This window comes from Marmota monax, unplaced genomic scaffold (assembly GCF_021218885.2).
Source record: "Marmota monax isolate L192 unplaced genomic scaffold, Marmota_monax_Labrador192_F-V1.1 WCK01_AAM20220418_F8-fsc00003, whole genome shotgun sequence".
Classification (NCBI taxonomy): domain Eukaryota; kingdom Metazoa; phylum Chordata; class Mammalia; order Rodentia; family Sciuridae; genus Marmota; species Marmota monax.
In genome coordinates, this window is record NW_026694084.1 from 15,254,017 (window position 1) to 15,276,536 (window position 22,520).

Sequence of the window (22,520 nt, forward strand, 5' to 3'; positions counted from 1 at the left end):
AAGCCTAACCCTCATCAGAGATGTATTCCCTCTCAGTGAATATCTCTAGTATTTGTACACTCCTTAAAAGCAAAAACCTACATGGTCTCTTCCCTGGCATGTCCATTTCCAATGAAATCACCAACTTCTGTTAATTCTATCTCATCTCATCTCTTCCCCCACCCCTCCATCTCCAGTGCCACTGCTTCAGTTGAAGTTTTCATTCTTGCCCTGGGTTTAGAGAAACACACTCCTACTCACTTTCCACACCAACTCTCTCTCTGCTGCCAGCTGGGGAGATTCTAAAACAAGAAAGCTAATTGTCTTCGCAGTTTAGGTTGGGGATCCTCTATCCTCATCTTCCAAATTTCCACTTTTGAAACTTTATGTTCCAACCTACAGCTGAGTTTGCTCTGAATGCCCTTTCCCTCATGCTCTTATCTACCATCCTCCTCCTTCAAGGTTGTTTCAGGTGACCTGAAGATGCACTCACTCCCAAGTGCAGGTCTGCTGACCCCTAGAAGTTCCCTGAATACCCCTAATGGATCTGCATCATATTCTTATCATATTGGATTCCCTTTTCCTTGAAACAAACACTGCCTTTTCCTGGCATGTAAATAACAGTAAATGTTTGCTCAGTGTACAAGCTTTATTAAGCAGCCTAGAAAATCCCCCCGCCCTTTTCCTCACAGAATAAATACCTGCTGAACTTGTAGGGAAAGCTGCATAAGTACTCTTCTCCATTAGGCACCCTTAATTCTAACCCTACCTATAATCCAAAATAAAGACTATGGGTTCCTAGATTGTAGTCCTAATCCATTTTTTAAAAAATTATTTTTAGCTGTCAATGGATCTTTATTATTTATTTATATGTGGCACTGAGACTTGAACCCATCTCCTCAAACATTTTCTAAAGAGCAAAACTGAAAATAAAATCACTAAAGCAATTCATGATCTATGCTTCTTGTCAAAGTGTAATCAGAATACAGTACTTTAACTTGAAATCTATTATCTTAATTTGGCACATCAGTAACATATCACTTTAGTTTCCTATCAATGACTCAGTAATGGCCCATTGGCTCCTAAAGCTAATCCATCTCCTTTGATCCTAGATTGCCCCTAAACTTTTCCCAGTTAGCCACCTAGGCTCAGTAGTGAGGAGAGGAAAGAATACAACCAAATCCACAATTGTTTAGGCCATTCTATCCTAACCACTAACTTCTCCCCTCTCTGACCTTTAATAGTTTTGTAACCTACCAACCCTATCTGTTGTGCTTTCACAGCTCTTTATGTAATGGTGCTGTGCAATACTGTTAGCTAATTCTGTATCCATTTTACATACAACCTGATGATTTTTCAGTCCATTTACAGGTATCTAAAAAATTCCTTTACTTAAACTTCACTTCTGTAATCCTGAAAATGCTGGGGTTATATTGGTGTATTTGTTATAAATATGCATCTTTACAGACCTCTAATAGATTATATTGTAAAGAATATAGAATTATATAGAACTTATGGTATTCATAATATTTGTTATCTATAGTCAGCAGTTAGTTGCCCAGATTTTATTAAAAACATTTTAAACATACGTCTGTTAATTTTTTTTCAAATGGATGATTCAAATGCATCATTCAAGAATGACAGGTATTTCTGAAAGCACTTAAACTGACACATAGTAATTCTCCAAAAACACCCGAATGCTGGTTCAAAGTTCAAAAATTAAAGGATGGTTATATTTAACTGTGGGTTTGCTTATATGTTCAAAATTACTAATTTTTAAATCTGTCATTTCATTTAAAAAAAAAGAATTTTGAACTATCCTAGCTAAACATATTATAAGGGCAGAATCATAAAATATTCCAGAAATAGTTAAAAGTATTCTGAATCCAGAATATGAAATATACTTCTGTAATTTCTTGTTTACAAATAGTTTTTTTTTTTTAAATATACTGTCTTCCTCAAGAAAGTTCAATGTCAGCATTCTTAGGGTTTAATCCTCAGAATCTTCCCCACCCCAGTTGATTTTCTGTTCACTGTACCAATGACTCGGTTCAGATCCCCTCTGAAGGCTCCAGATTCTTACATCTAACTGTCCTTTGGAGAGTGTCACCAGGAGGGCTTCTTAGCTTATCTCAATAGGTCCCAAATCAAATATTCTCCACCATTGTCTCCAGAAGTCCACTCTTCTTCATTCTGTGCCTTGATAAAACCCACTCTGTCACTCCCAAACCTGGAGTAATCTTAACATCCCCCTTTAATTTTATTCATCATCCTCCAGTTGATCAAGTCCTATCAATACTTCCTCAGTCTCTCTATCCATTCCCTCATGTGTATCTCCCACTCTATGTATTCATTCAATACGTGTTTATGAAGCATCTTCTACATGCCAGACATTAATGTGCCTAAGAAGAACCTGATTAAAGATAAAAAGACTAAAGCCTAAGGGGAGAGTTATGCAATATATAATCAAGTCAAACACATAACATATTCATCAATTGACAAGACTAAAAAGCAAGGAGAAGAGAAGAGTAAGTGAAGGAGAGAAGGGAACAGGAAGAATGGGCAAATAGGGAAAGGAAGAAATGAAATATTGGAATAGAGAAGATTACAGTTTCAGGTGAATTAGCCAGGTAGCTCTGAGGAGACAGCTGTTCTTTTCTTTCTTTCTTTTTTAACCTATATTTTTGATCTTACTGCCTATGTGGTTGGCTCTCCTTTAACTCCTCCTTGATACTTCCCAAATAAAATGCCTCTAAAGACTGTAACTTTGCCATTACCTTACTTAAAATCCTTCACTGACTACCTGCAGCTTTCAGGAAGGTGCTCCAATTGCTTAAATTTATCACATAACACCTGTTATGCGCTAGCCTCTACCCAACTGACTGAGTATCATCTGGGGCAAAACAGTGAAGTTGTACTCAACCACTTGCTTTCTATTTAGCAACAGATGGTGTTCTACTTCTCCATGCATTCACACTTTTTTCTTCTACTGATAAGATTTCATCCTAATAATGCTGTAAACACCCACATACCATTCATGCCATCCCCTTCTCTGCCACAAACTACCCCAACCGTTAGAAAGTGTATTTTTACCCAGTTTAGGTAATTTCATCCAGGAAATAGAAATGCATAACCTGTTTTGCACATATGTTTAAAAAAATGTGAGAAAAAGTACATCTAACAGAAATGTTGGCACTGAACAAAAGCTAAATAACAACATTTAGGACATGCTATGTCAAATGGATTATCTGTCTTTTCCACTAGACCAAAGTTTCTCACCTTTGATACTACAAACATTTTAAGTTTGTTTCAAGGGGCTGTACTGTGCACTGTAAATGTCTAGCAGCATCTGTGTGGCCTCTACCCACTACATACCAGTAGCATCCCTCCAGTTTTAATATAAGTGAAAATGTCTCCAAACATTACTAAATGTTCCCAAATATTACTAAATGCAGCTAAAAATTACTAAGTCAGCTCTGTTTGAGAATCACTTCAATAGACCTTAAACCACTACATAACACAATGACATTTAGGGGGAGGGGGACATAAAGACACATAGAAACAAAAGGACAAGGACAAAGCCCAGATGTTAAATTTGTTATTTTTAAGAGTACCTCATTTTTGTGTTTGCTTTTTATTAAGGTTTATACACTGAATTTTATACAAGGTACCTGTATAACAATTCAAAAAAATAAGACTTTTTATGTCAATGAGTTCACCAACCAATGAAGAAGAGAAAATATGAGAAATCACCTAACATAGTAACAGGGACAATAGTAGTGTCTATCAGTATGTCACAGCATGCCTCAACAGATGCTGGATTGTTTTTTACTAACAGGTTTGAATTTTATAAGCTTCATACTATATGTACAAAGAAGCCAATCTCAACCAGTATTTCACAGAGCAGGTGTTCCTTTAGAAAAAAGTTTTGTTTTTTTTTTTTTTTTTTTTTTTGGGTGCTGGGGATAGAACCCAGGGCCTTATACAATACATGCAAGGCAAGCACTCTACCAACTGAGCTATATCCATCCTCAGCCTCAAAAGACAAATACTGTATGGTTGGAATCTTAATGCATTGATTAGGAAACAGATGAGCAAGTTTCTTTGTAGAATTTTCTAAGCTACTGTTGCTTACAGTATAATTTCTCTTCTACTGTTGAGCAATATCTATTTTTTTCTTTGAGAAAACAAAAAGAATTCAAATTCTAAGTGTATGACCATTTTTCCAACTTAAATCTTTTTTGTCCTCTAAATAGGATACAAATATCTGCAAAATATGTAAAATATGAAAAAAATTGAATGACTATGGTTTTTCCATACTGTTTAGAGTCATACACTGAGAATTAAGAAATAACTTTGGATTTTCACTTTGCTTCACAGGAGTCTTGCTAATAAGCACTTCCTGGTTGTGCCAGATAGGTAATGACTTCCTCTAGGTCAGTAAACTCTAGCCCTGATTGCATTCACGTGCATTAAGTTTAACCACAGAAGCCCACTCTCACATGTAGATTCTTTCCAAAGCTGATTTATAGTCACGACTCTCTTTTCCATTTCTGAGACAAGGGATCAACTTAGTCAATATGTGCATATTAACCCACTAGATTATTTCTCTAAGAGAGACTCTGATGATGTACAAAAAGTGTTGCTGAAGTGACATTTACACCAGCTTGCCCAGGACAGTCCTGCTTTATGCTGTATGCCCCTATAAAGTCAGTAACCACAGCTCCTTTCATTCTCCAATGGCCCTAGCTGAGTAAGACATTGTATGGCTCATGTGTTACCCATATCTAGTACATATGAGTTCCAGAATCCAGGATAAACATCTCAACCCATCTACAGCCTTGCCTCTTCCTCCTTGTGCACTGATGGCCTGGAGTGAAAACTGCACATTCATGGACTCAATCCCCCCATACGTGGTCTAAAACAATATTAAAAAAAAACTATTTCAAGGTGGCCCCATGGTCAGTTGGTCCCAATCATATGCCTTAAGAACAAAGTACATATTTGCAAAAATTGGACAATCTATTGATGCTTCCTGGGATTAGTGTCCCTCCAACAATCCAAATAATTCCATGAATGAAGATAAATCTAAATTATCTGTAAGCCTAAATATTTCTGCTACTTTTCACCCAGTCAACTTAGCTAGACACCTTAGGATAAAATTTGATTCTCCCTCTTCCCACCGGGCATGGGACTGGTAAATCCCACTGATTATATTTCCCCTAGAACTCATCATCTACAAACTTTTCACAATAAGATTTATAATCTGATTGCTACCATAGCCTTACTCTACTTTTTGTCTTTCTCCAATTCATCTTCCTCACTTCCCCTACAGTTATTTCAAATAAAGCCATCTCCATTCTATCGCCAGCTCAGTGCCCAGTGTAAGGTCCAGAGTCCGGAGGCTAGCACTCAAAGCCTTTATCAGCTGTACTCAGGTCTCCATTTCCTCCCCAGTCCTAACTACACCTGTGCTAAGCACATGCTGTTCAGTGGTTCTTATCCCAGGATAGTACTGCTCTCCTACCCCAGGGTGTTTGGAAATGTTTCAGACATTTTTGCTTGTCACTATGATTTGAGATACAAAGGATATTTAATAGGCAGCAACAAAGGACACTATATGTTCACTGATGTAAGACCAGTCCTATGACACAGAACTGCTGTGCCAACATGCCAAATAGCATGGCAGATGAGACTTGATCCTCAAACACATTATTTTTGAATGTAGGTAGTTCCTTTTTTAAGATTTACTTAATCACCCCGCTCTAGATATGCCTCTTTCCAAAATAATTGTGCTTGGATAAGGCCACCACATGGTGTTGATAGGAGAGAGATAGGAAAATAATTTAATAGCACTTAATGGAGTAAATTATAATTTAATGCTTACTCATTTGTCATTTCAATCCCTAGTCTCTCTTTTCCCATCTCTTCCTCCCCCCAAAATCTGAGAAAGGGTTGTTCCTTTGGTATTTTATTTAAAATTCCAATTTTAGCTGTTGATCTAGAAGATCATTCTAGAAGTGAGTTTTAGATTAAAATATGAACAGCTGTGTCCTCATTCTTATGTAATTAGCAACCATTTTTATAGTGGTTCAACTTAGAACTCCAAATATTTTAACCTATACTAAATGTTTTATCATTAATGGTGTTTCACAGAAACCCAAAATGCTTATATTTAGTTGCAGATAAGACTAATGCAGGTGTTATAAACTCAGATAAAAGGATAGAAAGAGCTGTAGAAACTCAACCAAAGAGAATGTTCTCAGTATAAAGTATGTAAATTCCTTTGTGGGGTGTGGGGGGGTGAGTGGTATATTTTGTTTTTTTGTTTTGTTTATAAGCAGTGAGTATGTACTCCTAAGATTAACCAGCATGTGTCCGAGAACTTCATGATAAAAAATACCGTTAAACTAAATAAAGAAAAAGCAGGTGGCCCTGTAATAGATTTCTATACAAAATATAAAGTAAAAGTTCTCTTATCCCACACCCCCACTAATTTTTTTTAAATTTGAGCTTAAAAGACTATTTCTCTAGCCTATTACAAATGTACATTTTTTAAGTCAAAGTTTTCAATTGAGCTCATCCTCTAAGTTGCATATATCCAGTTAAACAGAATGTTCAAAAGTCAAATGCTCACTTGCACATCTGTTCATATCTGGGGCTCGGTGTCCGTAGTACCCTGATGGGCAGGAATGCAGGCACTCTCCATATTGGCGCATCCCTTCTCTCCGAAGGAAGAAGAACAACTTCTGTTGACATCGGCTGCACCCATTGTCCTTTGAACAAGACAAACACCCCTTGCAAATGGGATTTGATACATAACTAGCTGTAAAAGAAAAACAAAAAGAAAACATGTTGAAACATGAATATGCTCAGACTTCTGGTCAGAACATCATGGTCAAAGGACAAAAGTCTTGTCCTTCTGCTCTACTCCATACAAGTACTAAACAAGATATTCTCCCCCTTGCAAGATAATCTTTAAAAGATTAAAATACAACTATACTTGGAAACACAACCAGACTGCACAAAGGAGTTAAGAGCTGTTTGTCCATGACAGGCACTACAACTGTAGCCCGATCCAAGTGTACAGAGAAATGAATTCCAACTCAGGGAGGAGGACAGGAGCACAGGAGAGAGAGAACCCATGACAAGCAGAAACCCAGAGCCTGCAAGACATCCAGGTGTGAGAGCCAAATTATCACAGAAGATAGGATCCCTAAAATCAAGAAGGTCACATAAAAACTTGTCCAGATCCACTTGCTCTGAGAGAGAATCCATCTCTACAAAAATGAAAATTCATACTCAAAGAGTCATTCTGAGAAGAGACTTTTAAACCAACATCTTTGGATTATCTATACAATATATAAAGGACTAAAAATAACAGGTAAAAAGCAATAATATGAAAATTACAATGAATAAAAATTCTAAACCCAATTAAAAAATTGTGCACAAGTTGAATGGCAGACTAAAAGAGTGGTGTAACCAGAAAACACAGACCTGTACCAAAAAACAAGATAAAAATAAAAAGTATGTAAGAAAAAAATGAAGTAATAGTTATACATGATCAGTAAGTGCTACAGATATTTTTTCTATATTTTCACATATTTCTGATTTAATATCTTAATTCAGTAAACCTGCAATTGCAGGAGGCAGACTTGAGAACTAAGTCAGATGGAAAATCACCCCTTCACAAATGCAATTATAGGATATCCCTTTATATTCATGTGCATATACACAATATGTAATTTGCATTTTTAATAAATGCAATCATACTGTAGAAAGGTCAGAACTTGCTCAATCAAGCTATAAATCATGTTTCCATAGCAATGGTCCAGACCAATGTGACTTTTGTATTTCCTGAAAGTGGTAGTTTCACTTACTGCCTCTACTTACCACTACCCCCACTCAATGATCTCTAAGACCACATTTTTGAAGACTGCAACCAGTTTTCTTATCCTCAATTCAAGATCTCATTCTCAATTTCCAGTCCTCACACCTTCAGAAGCTAAGATTGCTCCAAGTTTCTTCTTCTGCTAGTCCTCATCATAATAATACTTCCTAAAGACTTTACTCCAAACCTCACTCTTGTGGTTTCCACTAATCTGCTCAAATCTCAGACCTTTATTACTTCTCACTTGTACAGTTGTGAAGTCTGACCCCAGGCCCACCTGCCTCTTTTCTCAGCAGTCTATTGCTGAAATCAATCGTCCTTCGTATTTCCTACACTTTACCCAGACCAGATAATTATGATGGATAAAGCACTTTCACCTAGCTTTTACCAGATAATCCTACACTACCTATCATTTCCCAGCTGTCTTCTGGAGAGGTTTTATTCTGGTATTATTCTGGGTATCATGAACAGAGTATAAGGAAGTGAGTTTCCCAAAACTGGGATTTCAAGTTTCAAGAAAGGGAAAAATTGGAGGGGTTGGTAGGGTACAGAAAACTGGAATGTTCCGAGGAATAAAGGCACAAAGATCCTATGGCATGGTATTTTAAAAAGCAATATATAACTATTTTATGAAAGAGATGTCCCTTAAATGTGAGCAGTTGGGAAACTACAGCAAAGTCAGTTGCAGGCTAGAGCTACATCAAAGCCACACTACAGAGCCCTCTGCAACATGTGTGAGGAGTCACTGCTTACCTCTTACTCTTAAACATAATTACAGATTTGAAAAAAAGTAGCAGCAAGGTTATTCAAATCCCAGACCTAGCTTTGAAGTGAGAAGAGAACTTGAAAGGTTTATATACAGAGCAGAATGGTTTAAGGAGAAGGTTCTGTGGCCCACAGTCATCACAAACTAAGTTGAAGCTATACTTACTTTTAGTTTAAAGGTTAAGCCAAGAGCCCTGTATCACCATAAATCACGCTCCATACTAAGGAGTATAGAGCAAAGACAATTACAGAACCAAGGGAATCAACACAAATTAAAGGCTTTTTTGTTTTGTATTTATGTATCAGACATCAACTTTCATCCTGACCACAAGGATTTCAGAGTCAACAAATTGTGCCCTACATTTATTTTTAAAAAGGTATTCTTAAAACCATTAAAAGCATTGCTTTATGTACTTGAACCTTGACAGAGTTAAACAATGAAAATGAATTAGGGAACACTTACTGGAGTCCATATCTCAGGTATCTTTATAACCCTATACACAAGGATGTCTCTTAAAGCACATTGATGAGAGCCACACCCACCGTAAGTGCTCTCTCTTGGCCTCCTCCAATCCTCAGTCATTTGTTATACCACTCACTGCTGAGGGTCAAGAGCACAAGTGATCTTTGCACTTTGAATCTTCTTGTCCCACATCTCAATTACTTTTCAGTTTAATTACCATTGTACATCATCAACTCTGTGGCCCCCTCTTAATAGATTAGTAGCAATTCAACAAGAGCCTCCTCTACCACCTAGTAACTATGTGAATCTGTGCAAAACACAGGGAAGATTGACATTTCAACACAACTATTTTATCGGGATCTTAATAAGTCTAATGGCTCTGTCTATTGCTGTAAGATTTAATTCAAATGTGCAGGTGAACAAACAGATATTAATTCCCAGCTTTGATGACCATGTTTATTTGCTTTCTCTGCGAGTTTCAACCCTTCCAACCCTGAAGCCTGCTGAGATCCAGAGCCTCATCCTTCCAACCAAAACATGTTTCTAAATCTAGACCCACCCGAAATTCTAAAGATGAAGTATGTCACACAAAACACTAAAAATCCTGTGATAGACAGTGATTATAGCACAAACACCCACATATCCCCTTGCAAAAAGGAAACAAAGAATGCATGCATGCATTTGAAAACAAAAATCATGAGGCAGAATAAGGGAACAACACCACCTCTATCATGAGATAAACAATTAGAACTCATTATTCTTCTAATTATTTGATTTGTGTTCCCTTAAAATGAATCCTGATATTTAAAACTTGATCCTTTAAATCAGTCCAGTTATCTGCATTTCTATCTCACAGAGCATTTTAGGTAGGTGTTGAATGGCCATCTGTTTCCAATATACACTTGACACGTTTTTTTAAGTGTTCTCCTATTGCTAGATTTAGACCTTGCCAAGCAAGAAGAAATCTAAATTCCTTCTAGGTGAAGGCATCCATTTCTGACAAAGGTACACATTTCTAGTTCTGAAAATAATGTGACTGAACAATGCACCTTTGGCATCGTAGCCTCCCCTCCATCTTTGCTGGTTAAATAGTGTTGTAAGTTCAAGAGTTTTGTTTTGTTTTTTAAATCAACAATTAGTATTCACTTCAATCAAACTTATCATAAAATTGCTAAAATGTCTCTGCCTAATCCCAAATTCAAGACATATTTGTTAAAAACAAAGGGTTGGCACAAGTAACAAGAAACTTGTGTGTAGGATCCTATACAGACCAAGTTAGGACCAGATCTTCCCCAATAGAACTTGGCAACATTAGTATAAAAATCTTAAAACACATATACTATTACACACAAATTCAAATAAGCAATCAAAGTCATCAGTTAATGATCTACACGAGAATTGACCAAAATGAGAAATGCCCATCTTAGGATACTTAGCTTAATTTTTACATCATAAAACATGTGATCTGATTGTTACTAAGAAGCCAAGTTTTAATGCTAGGTGTCCACCATTATATCTTCATGCTCTAGATAGAAAACGTTAAAATTCAAAATTTAGAGATCAGTTTCTAAATGTCCATTAATATTTTAGAGAAGATAAATTAATGTAACATGAATTTAATCTAGAAAAACATTTTTAATCATAATAATGAAGGGCAAATTTGGGGCCCAAAACTAACCATAAGGTTCTGATTCTCTGGGCTCACAACAGAGAGAGACTCAAGGAAAGCTAAAACTACGACTTAAACATGCAATATTCATGCAGTGATCAACTGAGATCCAGTTAAATTCCAGGAAACTCGATGAACCAAGATAAGGTTGCAAAATAAATGCCAGAATGAGAAGTAGAACATAATAACCCAAATGAAATAAGTGGGATTTAGAAATTATCCAGAAACATATTTCCCAAGCAGTTGTTGATACTTGAAGTCAAGTAAAAAGACAAGATCCAGGGGGAAAGGTAGCTATATATAGATCACAACAAGAAAGGAAAATCATTAGCTCTCAACTCCACACACACACAGTTCCCCAAATGATAAAAGCATTTCCTATAATGAACACTCACTTTGGGAAGTCTTCTTGTAAGAATTATTCTTCTTTGGCCCCTACCCTACAAACTCGTTGACCCATTATTTTTCCACTTGGTGCTACAGATCAAACCCAAGGCCTTGCACATGCTAGGCAAGCACTCCACCACTGAGCTACACCCCCAGCCCAGACACAACATCTCACTGCCTATCCCTATCCTAATACTAATTCCTACAGGCAATGAAAAATGTCTGATTAAGGATCAGAACACATTTATCACAAGCCTAAACTGTTAAAGTGGGCAAAACATTCCACTAGAATAAAAAGCTTTTCAGCTGTCAACACTAAAATGTTAACTATTGATGAAGCTAGAAAAATATATAGATGGTTGAGTATTGCTCATTTTTCCAGAGATACAATCTTTTGACATAATCATATCCTACATTCTATAAAATAAGCCACCTGTTTGAATTCATGAGAGAAAAGAAATTATTCCATGAAATTGTTCTCATGACAAAAAAAAAAAAAAAAAAAGCTTAGAGTACATACAACCCCATAAACCACGGCTAGAAACTATTGTGGAATACAGATGTCTCATCCTTAAACTTGGCTTAAGCTTTCACAACAATTTTTTAAAAGACCCGTGGAAATGTTGACAGACTGCTGGTGCTAATGGTAACCCCAACATGATCAGAGCTAAATATATACATTTATAAAGATTGTGAAACCACCTCTCACATGGTTCCATGTTTACACAAGGAGATAATCCAATTATTTAAAGAGGAAAAAAAAACTGCTCACAGAGCCAGATTTTTGCTTCATAAAGTACTTAAATACTTGTTATGCTAACATTATTTCAAAAACAGTTTTGCATACTTCCTAAGTACCATAACACAGTGCCACAGTGTCTGACCTGTAACTGCCCATGGGGGGAAAAAAATCTTCTTCCCTCCTACTTATCTAAAGATTAAAGATTGATTTTCTTTTTTTCTTTTCTTTTTTTTTTTTTTTTGGACTGAGGATTTAATTCAGGGCACTTTACCCCTGAGCCACATCCCAGTCTTTTTATTTTCTATTTGAGACAGGGTCTCATTAAGTCACTGAGAGTCTTGCTAAATTTCTGAGGCTGTCTTGAACTTGCGATCCTCCTGCCTTAGCCTTCCCAGTGACTGGAATTACAGGCATGTGCCACCACACTGGGCTAGACCAATTATTTAAAAGGGGAGAAAAGGTTAGCATGGAGTCAATGCAATGCATATTCTCATCATGTATAAGTTGTCCAACTATCCCTCCTGTGCCACCTGCTTCCTGGAATACAAACTAGTTGCTAACTCCTGCCTACATCACTGTCTTAATTTTTTAAAAACAATAAATGGAAAATAAACTTGATGGCTTATTTAGTGTCATAAACACAGGCCCCAAGAAGAATCAGAATCTTAACTAAGAAGATTAAAGACTCCATGTGTTTTAGATGTGGAAACTTTCACTGGTCTTACTGCTGTGTTTTAAAATTAAGAACAAACACTCCTGGTAGTTCCATTGTTCGAGCAAAAAGTTTTTTTTTTTTTTTTTTTTTTAAAAAAAACAGGAGATAATAACTTTTTCACTTGTCTTAATGGAAAACACACAAACACTGAAGGTTGAAAAACATCACACAATAATCACACAGGAATACACTACTATACAAAAAAATTGAAAATTATATTATCGTCAATGTAGGTCACTGTTGTAAAAATCCCATATATTAACAAAAATCTGACGACTTGCTACTGCTTCTCCAGACTTACATGCAATTTTGTTCTCAATTTTTTAAACTAATGGTGTGTGTTCAACATGAAGAGTTCATTTTGTCCTGCTTTGTTGGTTTGCTAATAATAGCAATCCATACCTTAACCAGGAAGAAATCTGTTTATTGTTTGAAGAAGGTTCTGTCAATTCAGAACCCCAAAAAATGAAAAATAGGAGCATCAAAATGGGGAAACAAAATAAAACAACATCATGAATAGTGCTTTACAGGATGAATGCTTTCACACTTTCTGAAAATAATTCTTACTACTCCTAATTTCAATCTATCAAGTGAACTAATAGATCAGAGTTTAAGAAAACTTTCCTTGCAGTTTCAATCCAGCTCTGACCTTTGACTTCAAGAGCCATGCCATTTATTTCCCCACTAAGCAATATAAGTACAGCACCTAGGGAGGAAATGCACTAAATCATGGCTAAAATTGTGGAAATTTATTTTAAGTATGCCTTATCCTCATAATTTGCTTGCTACCCCTCTCCTGTTTTCAGCTACAGCAAAATACTCCATTTCTTTTGATGATTAGCCACTAAGTACTACATTAATTCCTTCCTAACAAAACTAGAACTGTGTAAGTCCTATAAACAAACACCATTAAGATGTCACCCACAAAACCCTTCAAAACAAAACTGCTGATATATCGAAAAGGAGAATGGGGTAAACTGAGTTACACATTTCCTATGGCAGAAGTTAAAGAGAAATCTTCAGGATTATAAGTAGAAAGTTTTTAACTGCTTGGGCACATAGCAATAGGCCAGTACTTTTTAAATAGGGTTCCCTATTTGACAAGTTCAAAGAAAACAAAAATCACCCAAACCATGCAATTTCCTGCAAATGGGCCACTCTCTTTGCTGTCTTTGAAGACAGATCCTGTCCTGGCTAAGGGGCCTTTGAAGTAACAGAAAGCATACCTATGTAATTAGAAAGCCTCAGAACACCCTTCAAATCATCAAAACTGGACTTTAAAGATGCGCTGAAGTGGGAAGTGTGGACTGAACAGATTTGGAAATGGATTTGCCACTGCTTGCTGACCCCGATTCTCCTCTATTCCTGTCAATCCTTGAAAGCTAAAAGCCTTCTGCATATACATTCATGGAAAACTGAACACAATTTTTTTTAAATAAATAAAACTACAACAATAACAAAAAATATTTATTTTGTTTTATGTGGTGCCAAGAATTGAACCTGGGCCTTGCAAGTGCAAGGCAAACGTCTAAGTCTTTAAAGTTCCCCTTGCTAGTTTTAGCATCCATTGATGCCAAAGCTCTACCGCTGAGCCACAACCCCAGCCCCTGAACACACAATTTGATTGCTCTCAAAAAGCAGCAAAACTGCATGCAAATGTGTATACAGATGTGTAGAGATAGACACACATACATGTATAATGTGTGAGGTAGTCATGTGCTTTTTTAATTATTTGAGTATAATTTATTCACATTAAGCCCATTTATCTCTAAAATTTCAGTGCTCAGTATGTACATCCAAAAAGACATTGTTTTACATCAAAAATATCTGATATTAACATTTTTTTCTAATCCATTGTCCCCTTATTCAATTATTTTTTTCTTAGATTAGAATCTAATCCAAGGTCACACATGGCATTAGGTTTTCATCTCTTTAAATCTCTAATCTGAAATGGGTCCTTCTGTATGAGCTTTGCATTTTAGAAAAGTTATTTGCAATGTGTCTATTTGATGGGTTCTCACAACTGGTCATGTCTTTTTGGTGTAATGTATGAAGTGATATTACATCCTTTCCTGTGTTTTGCTGTGACACATATGATGAATTTGGAGGCATTAGTAGTGATAATAAATTTAATCACTATAAGGTGTGTCTGCCCTAATATCATAAAATCATAAAATCAATTTTTTTTCCTCTGAAAGTATTTGGTGAGGAACTATAGTAACACTGTATAAAACTCCTGTTCTTTAACGTTCCCCTTGCTAGTTTTGGCATCCATTGATGATTTTTACCTATGTCAATCATGATTGTGAAGCTTGTCGATGGTGATTTTTTAACATTCCTTCTCTATTAGCAGGCATTCCAGTGTTAAGAGTTCTTCCTTCTCTCCAATTTTTATGTTTGTCCCTCTTCATAAGGACTTGTGGATTTCATTCAATAGATTAAAATCTGTTACTGTCTATAACATTACCATTATCCTAAATTTGTTCAGAAAGAGCCCTTCAAGGTGCTGTGGTTTTTAAACCATTTCCCGTGCTTTAGGGTGAGGAGAAAGGATGTGGGTCTCAAAGAGAAAGGAGGAAGGTGTCATTTGGAATAGGACTCCCAGATAGAAGGAACAGCCTGTGCATAAATATACAGTTTTATGCACAGGATTGGGGAATTCGGGTGAAAGAGTTCAGTATGTTTGACAAATGGTCAATAACATAGACCAAGATTTATCTTTCAGATTTTTCAAATAACTAGCAAAAACAAAAGGAGTTGTTAACTTTGACACAAAAAAAAATGGTTAATACAGAAACTATAGTATTGCCATGGGCTTTTAGGAATCAAATATAGAGCTGGGTGCAGTGGCTCACACCTGTAATCCCAACGGTCGGGAAACTGGAGGAGGAGGATTGCCAAATTGAAGGCCAGCCTGATCAACTTAAAGAGGCCTAAGCAACTTAGGGATACCCTGCCAGAGTACCCCTGGATTCCATCCCTGGTACCTAAAAAAAAAAAAAATCAAATATAGAAATACAGACACTGTAACCCTTGAAACACAACTCCAGATATTAACATTTAATTTGAAATTTTAAGAAAACAGAGTTGGGTTGGAGGCCAAAATTTCTCAATTAGAGCAGGAATAAGGTTATTTACAAAATGAGAAATTATTTACTTGATCCTTAAGAAAAAAATGAATGATGTTCTACAGAATTCAGTACAGTTCGATAGGAAGTTCACTGCTGAATTCAAGAATCCTAAGCAGCATGTACAAAAAGATATGTTCAGGAGCAAATAATCTCAAAATAAACATGAAAAAAGCTGAAGTTTCTGTTTTACAGACGATTCTTTTTAGAGCACATTTAACAAAAAGAAAAGTTTAAGGCCAACTATTAAGACACAAGGTAATATTACATGAAAGAGATAAAAATAAGAAAAATTAGTTGATTCAGTGACTAAAGACCTCTGACATACAAAGAGAAAAATCAAGAGCCTAATGAGTTACATCTTTATAGATTTTTTAAATATTGAGAAATTCCTGAAAAACATGAAAGGAATTCAAAGAAGGAAGATGAATAAATATCTAGTTTTTCAATGTATCAGGAAAAGTGAACTTTGCAAACTATTAAACTCTAGGAGAGACCTTAGGCCTTACACCAGGGTTGAAAGCACTTATAATTTAAAATTATTATGAAACACCAAATCTTGTGTTTATAGTCATTAAGAATAAATTATTTTTTAAGATTATTTTTGATACAACTTATCCTGGTTTGTCTCCCTTTTATTAATATCTATGTCTGTCTAGAAGCACACAGATCTAAAGATAAAAAGAAATACATGTGGTTTTTTGGTAAATTATTTAAAATTAAGTTGTAGACATCACAATATTCACCCTATTCTTCAGCACGCATCTCTGAGAAGGTATTGTCTTCCATAGCCACAATGCCATTGTCAGACCTCAGAAATTTAACACAGATAAAATAATGTTATATTGTTGTCTATATTCTTATGTCCTCAGTTGTCACCAAAATATGATTTTCCACCTATCAAGAAACTCACTAAGGACCACACATTGCTTTGGGTTCCTTTCTTTAATCTCCTTGAATTTTGAACAGTTCCTCCACCATTTCTTATGTAGACATTGAGATGTTTTGAGTTCAGGTCAGTTGTCTTGTAAAGTGCCCTTTCATCTGCATTTGAATGACTATGGCCACATAATGATAGCAAAATGGTGAATCTCCTTAACAAAATAAAATAACTTCATTTAGGCAAGGACCATGATGATCCTCACAGGATTGAGTGAAAGTTTACCTGGGAAAAAACGTATCACCCAAGAGCTTACAAAAGGGAAAGTGGCCTTTGTACTGGAGAGATTTGGCCAAAGCCACGTTTCACAAGAGATCAACCTTATCAAAAAATGGGATAAAATGCATCACGTGCCTCCCAGTGTGGTACAGTGAGGCTGCACATCTGCAGAGAAACCTGGCCAACACACACATTCCTGCAATTACTTTGTAATCACCAAGCCTACCATTTTCAGACAAGCAGAAATTGACCCTGCAGAAACTCGTTTCCTCCTCATTATTCTTCTCATTTTTATTTGCAGTACCTTGACAACAATGTATTCCAAAAAGGAGTGTAGCAAGAGGGGAAAAGAAAGAGCCAGTAAATAAACATTGCAAGAAGGTTAGTTTCTGCTCAGTGGAAGACAAAAATCACTAGGGTCACATTCATAGGCAGGCACTTTTGCACACACGTGCACCCATAAGAGGAAAGTGAAAGGGGAAAATCAGCTGTTTTCTGGGAATGTCAATCTGTCATCATGGTACATCAGCATTCCTAAGACTACCACATATAATCATGCACTACACAGCTCTATTTTATCTACAGTTATCTAATTATTCAGGTTTCTTGCTTTTTCTCAAATAATTAGAGGGCATGCCTATATTTCTGTCTAATAACCAATGACCAGGTCTGAGTAGCAGCTGTCCCCATATTAGAGTTCATCTATTTAATACAGACTTCATCACTGGCTGTTATCTATCTTTTGGCCCTCCTCACTCAGAAGCAAGTGGCCTGGCCTCTTATAATCACCCTCCACAAAGGAGACAAGAGACCCAAGTTCACAATGTCTAAGAACCTTTAAAGGACATCCAACTCACTCATTCACTGGGAGGCTTGATCTTCTTACAAACCATGGCAAACTTTCCCATTATGAATTATTCATCATGAGATGACAAATTTTTTAACTATAGTCTAGTAGTGTTGGCATAATACGAATATTAGCTCATAAGTAATATTAACAAAAAACAAAATTAGATTCACAGATTACAAAAACATGTAAAATGTACCCTAATTTAACAGCTGTATCATATGAATAAACTACGTATGGTGGTTTGCACATTTTCAAGCCTATGTTCAGAGAGTAACCAAAAGGGATTTCCTGAAAGGATATGTGATAGTCAAAAATTGAAGAAAAAATAAAAGGTTAATTTAATGAAAACAAACTTCTTTGTGGCAAAGGACGCAATAAGCCAAGAAACCAACTGGAAAAAAATTATTGCAACATTACAAAGGGTAATTTTTTTTTTTTTGGTATAAAGAACACTTGCAAATCAATAAGAAATGTCACCATTTGAATCAAATGTATGTCAAGATCATTGTAATGTTTTGAGCAACTAAAAAAAAATTTAAAAAAAAAATGTACCTCTGGAAAAGACATGAAAATATATTCAATCTCACTAGTGACAAATACAGTGCAAATCAAAATAAGAAGTCACCCCACCCTATATTAAGATTTAGAATGTTGATTTTAAAAATATTGATAAGCAGGGTCTGGGATTGTGGCTCAGTGGTAGAGCACTCGCTTAGCACATGTGAGGCCCTGGGTTCGATCCTCAGCACCACATAAAAATAAATAAATAAAACAAAGGTATAAAAAATATTGATAAGCATTTAAGAAATGGTCATCTCGGGGTTGGTGTTATAGCTCAGCAGTAGCACATGCAAGGTACCGAGTTCAATCCTCAGCACCACACAAAAAATAAATAAAATAAAGGTATTATGTCCAACTATAACTAAAAAAATTTTAAAAAAAAGAAATGGGTGTCTCACATACTGCTTCTGGTAATATAAACTGGTATAAATCTTATAGAATAAAATTTGGAAATATTGCAGTTCTCCTTTGACCCAGTAATGTCATCTCTAGGAATCTATCTAAAAGAATTAATTGCGTAAGTGAAAAAGTACATATATTTTACATCACTGCACTTATTTTAATAGTTAAAAGATGGTAAACAGCCTAGATGTCCATCAATAAAATTCTGAATAACTTTATTAGGTATAAAATATTGATTAAGATTAATTATACATAGCAGTATAATGTATATAACAGGCTCTTTCTATATTGAATGTATATAAGAACAGGAGATTATAAATTAGCATAACATCTATTTTATATTATTAAAATTATACAATTATGTATGATAGGATAATATTTTGAAATATTAGCAGAGTTTTTTAAAATTCATTTTGAGCCTTTAGCTTTTTTTCCACTCAGATATACAAATGGAATTCACAGGCTCAAGGGGAAGTTTTCTCAAAGTAATACAAAAGCTCAAATTTTGAGTTCCCAGACTTTTTAAACTCCTAGAAGAAATAAAAATCTGTCTTTCCTTTAACTTTATTGCATTAGAAGACACTTAATTTTGAGTACCAAAATTCAGAAATGCAAAAAAACTCAGAAAAAAAACAATGTTGTGCATAAGCATAGAAGGTTATAATCGATCAAAGTCAATAACCTACTGACCAAGATCAAGACCCTATGAGTTGGGGAGAAGGTAGAGATTGGATGGGTCTCTACCAAGGGACATGTGCCCTAACATTAGGGGAATGGCAGAACAGAAGATAAGCCATGTGCTGCCTTCGTGTGTTTGGGAACCCAAGACCAGAAAATATCTGTGAACCCTAAAGCAGTGATAGTATTTGGGGGTGTTCCTCCACTCTGAGTGCTTAGAGTGACAGCTGGGGAGACATAGTAGCAAGACAGTCTGGGCAGAGAAAACTGAAATATCCTCCAAAGCCCAAAGTCATACAGAAGGCTATCTGAACTATCTTATACCCTCAGAGTTGAGAAATGGCTCAGAGACAGGAAAAAGTGGAGATGGCCTTGCGGTCAGGACAGAAACATCCTGGACAGAGGAACAGAGCCCTCATGAACACATGAGGGATGATGCCCACTAGATATGGAAGAGTACAGATCAGCAATGATGGCACACAGAAGTAGAAAGTAGCATGGGGATGACACAGGACCTCCATGGCTTTTCCTCCTGAGGAGCTTGAGGCAATTATTGATGAACAGGTGGAAGAGGGAGTTGTTAGAGTTCATCCAGGGATGAAATTGGAAAAACATTTAATGGACAGAATACATGAATTTACCCGAATTAATTTTCTACTAAGAGGAATGAGGTCGTCAAGATAGAAACTAAAGTTTGGAAACCAAAATGACTTTATTGCACCCTGAGCATGTGTTAGGAAATTTCTACCTTTTACATATGCATGGAAAAACCATCTTGCAAAAACATGTTAGCAATGGTTACTGAAAGGCCATAGATTGAATTGGATTTTTTCTTTATTGTATTTGGTGCTTCATAAACACCTTGCAATGAACTCATAATTTCTTTAAATAAGAACATAGCTATTTTTCAAATAAAAGGTAAATAACAATTATCTGATCTTAAAATATTTTAAAGAAATTACTTAAAAATAATTTAGTTTTAAATGAAATAATTTTGGTATCAAAGTACATGGAATGTATTTCTTAGTTTTTGCTTTAAGTTATTCAGAGTTTCATACATAGAACTAAGAAAGAAAAAAAGGCCTTATCTTAAATCTGTAATTTATGTAAAAGAACAAAGTAAGGCATGCACTGTTTGAACCACCGACCCTGAACACACATGCTCATCCATGCAGAGAGAATAATTGGGCAGAGAAGAGTTACTGTCTCTTTAAAACACATAAAATCCTAATTTGCTTAAAATACACACAGGAACCCAAAGGCTTTAATAACCTTAATTACAATTTCCTCCAAGTAGAACATTCATAAACCTTAAATCCCTTTACTGAGTTTTATTGCCAGTAATTAGGCAAAGTACACAGAGCTGAAAGAGCGTGTTTAAATTTAATAGAATCGAGAAACATTTGTGTCATTTAGGTCTTCATTTTTCAATATAATGAAAATAGAAAGGAAAAAAAAGAGGGGTAAAGAATCCAGATAGGTGGGGAAAAAATGTTCAGATTAGTTTAATATTCAAATAAATATAACATTTGGATATTCATTTGAGTAATTTGTTTTCATCATTTATTTGCCTTTCTGAAAACATTCAGTGGAAAAAGCTGAAACAAAGATTGGCTTTATAAAACTGTTGTGTTACATTGGCAAGAATACTCGAAACCCTTGCCATGCAAAACTGGCCCTAAGACCTGCAGCATCAGCATCACCTGGAAGCTGCATCTTGGGTCTTGCCTGGTGAATTAGAGCATCTCAGCCCTGTTCCCACATCTGCTGAATCTAATTCTGCATTTAAACAAGATCCCCAGTAGATTCCTACACATTGCTTAAGGCACTCATATCAAAGTTTTGAATTTGCCCTACTCTTCAAAAACAATTTAATAAAGAAAACAAATTTTTGTACCTGAAAATCCCTAAAATTACCCTAGCATTTCTCTATATGTAAATTAAAAAAAAATTCAAAGGAAATTTTCAAATATCATATACTCAATAATTGAGGTAGAAATTTTATAATCTCAAACTATGAAATTAAAATGTGACATTCCAGAGAAATTCAAAGGTGAGGCTCTATTTCCCAAAGTCAATAGTTGGCCCTATTCAACCTACACTATGGAAAACTACTAGGTCACAAAGTACTATCATAACCAAGTACAGGGTACAAAATAAAAATGTCTTCCAAAAAGTTTTAAAAATGAGTCTTTTAACTGTACTATATGAAGGAGAATTAGAGATTAGGAAATATAAAAGATTTTCAAGTTTTCATTCATCAAAATTTACAACTCTTCTATTGGAATTTACTCTAAATTTACTACCCACACAAATCTGGCACAAACGAGAGTCTAATGGGTCTTGCCATACTGGATCAGACTCACAATCCTGCCCTGGATTCTGATGATGGCACCAAGGAACATGCTGTGGGGAAAATGGCTGTTCTTTGATGTCAACCTCAAAGGTTAGGAGAGTACCCAAAACATCCTAGTTCCCTGTAACAACCCATTATGGATCTGTCATCCACAAATTTTAGTTAAATCATTTTTGAGGTTATTTATATTTTTCCACCCCTACTTCCTCTTAGAGTAATTGGTTCCATAAGTTTATGACTTATTGGGCAAGGTGATATTTTCTCGTCTCATGCTCACCAGATCTTGGCAGAAGGCAGTGTTCTGACTATCAATACTATAAATATCCATGACATCAAAAAGTTTAAAAAGTGGTCATATCTCCTCATAGCATGTGTGCCTCTATAGATTCCTCCTGCTTCTCTGTACTTTTTATTGTTTGGCAGAGGATATCAGTCTATTAAAAGGAGTGGTTATACTGCTAATTTGTTTGAAGAGAATATTCTCTACTTGATTTCAAAATTCATTTCCTGATGATTCAAGTCCTCAAAATCCTCAGGAAGTCTGTACGCCCTCCCTCATCGAAACTAGTAACTTCAACATAAATTAGAAGCTTAATTTCTCATATTTATGACATGCTTTGTTTTCATGGTTTGCTCTTTGCCGTTGTCCCTACACTGGTCCACTACTGTTACCATAAATTTGTCTGCCTCTTTGTGCTTCTGCACAGCTCAGAGGCTTGTCCCAGTTTCCCCCCCATTGGAATAGGCTTCTACTACCTGGCAGAGATTAATATTC

General features: G+C 35.8%; 1 protein-coding gene across 2 annotated transcripts in view; it reads right to left on the reverse strand.

Annotated features, from left to right (window-relative positions):
* Nucleotides 1-22,520, reverse strand: part of Rspo2 (R-spondin 2) — a 141,474-nt gene that overhangs the window by 60,903 nt on the left and 58,051 nt on the right. For both annotated transcript variants that reach the window (XM_058585678.1, XM_046464786.2), the window contains exon 3: nucleotides 6,617-6,805. In XM_058585678.1, coding sequence (XP_058441661.1) covers nucleotides 6,617-6,805 — 189 coding nt within the window. The remainder of the gene's footprint in view (nucleotides 1-6,616; nucleotides 6,806-22,520) is intronic.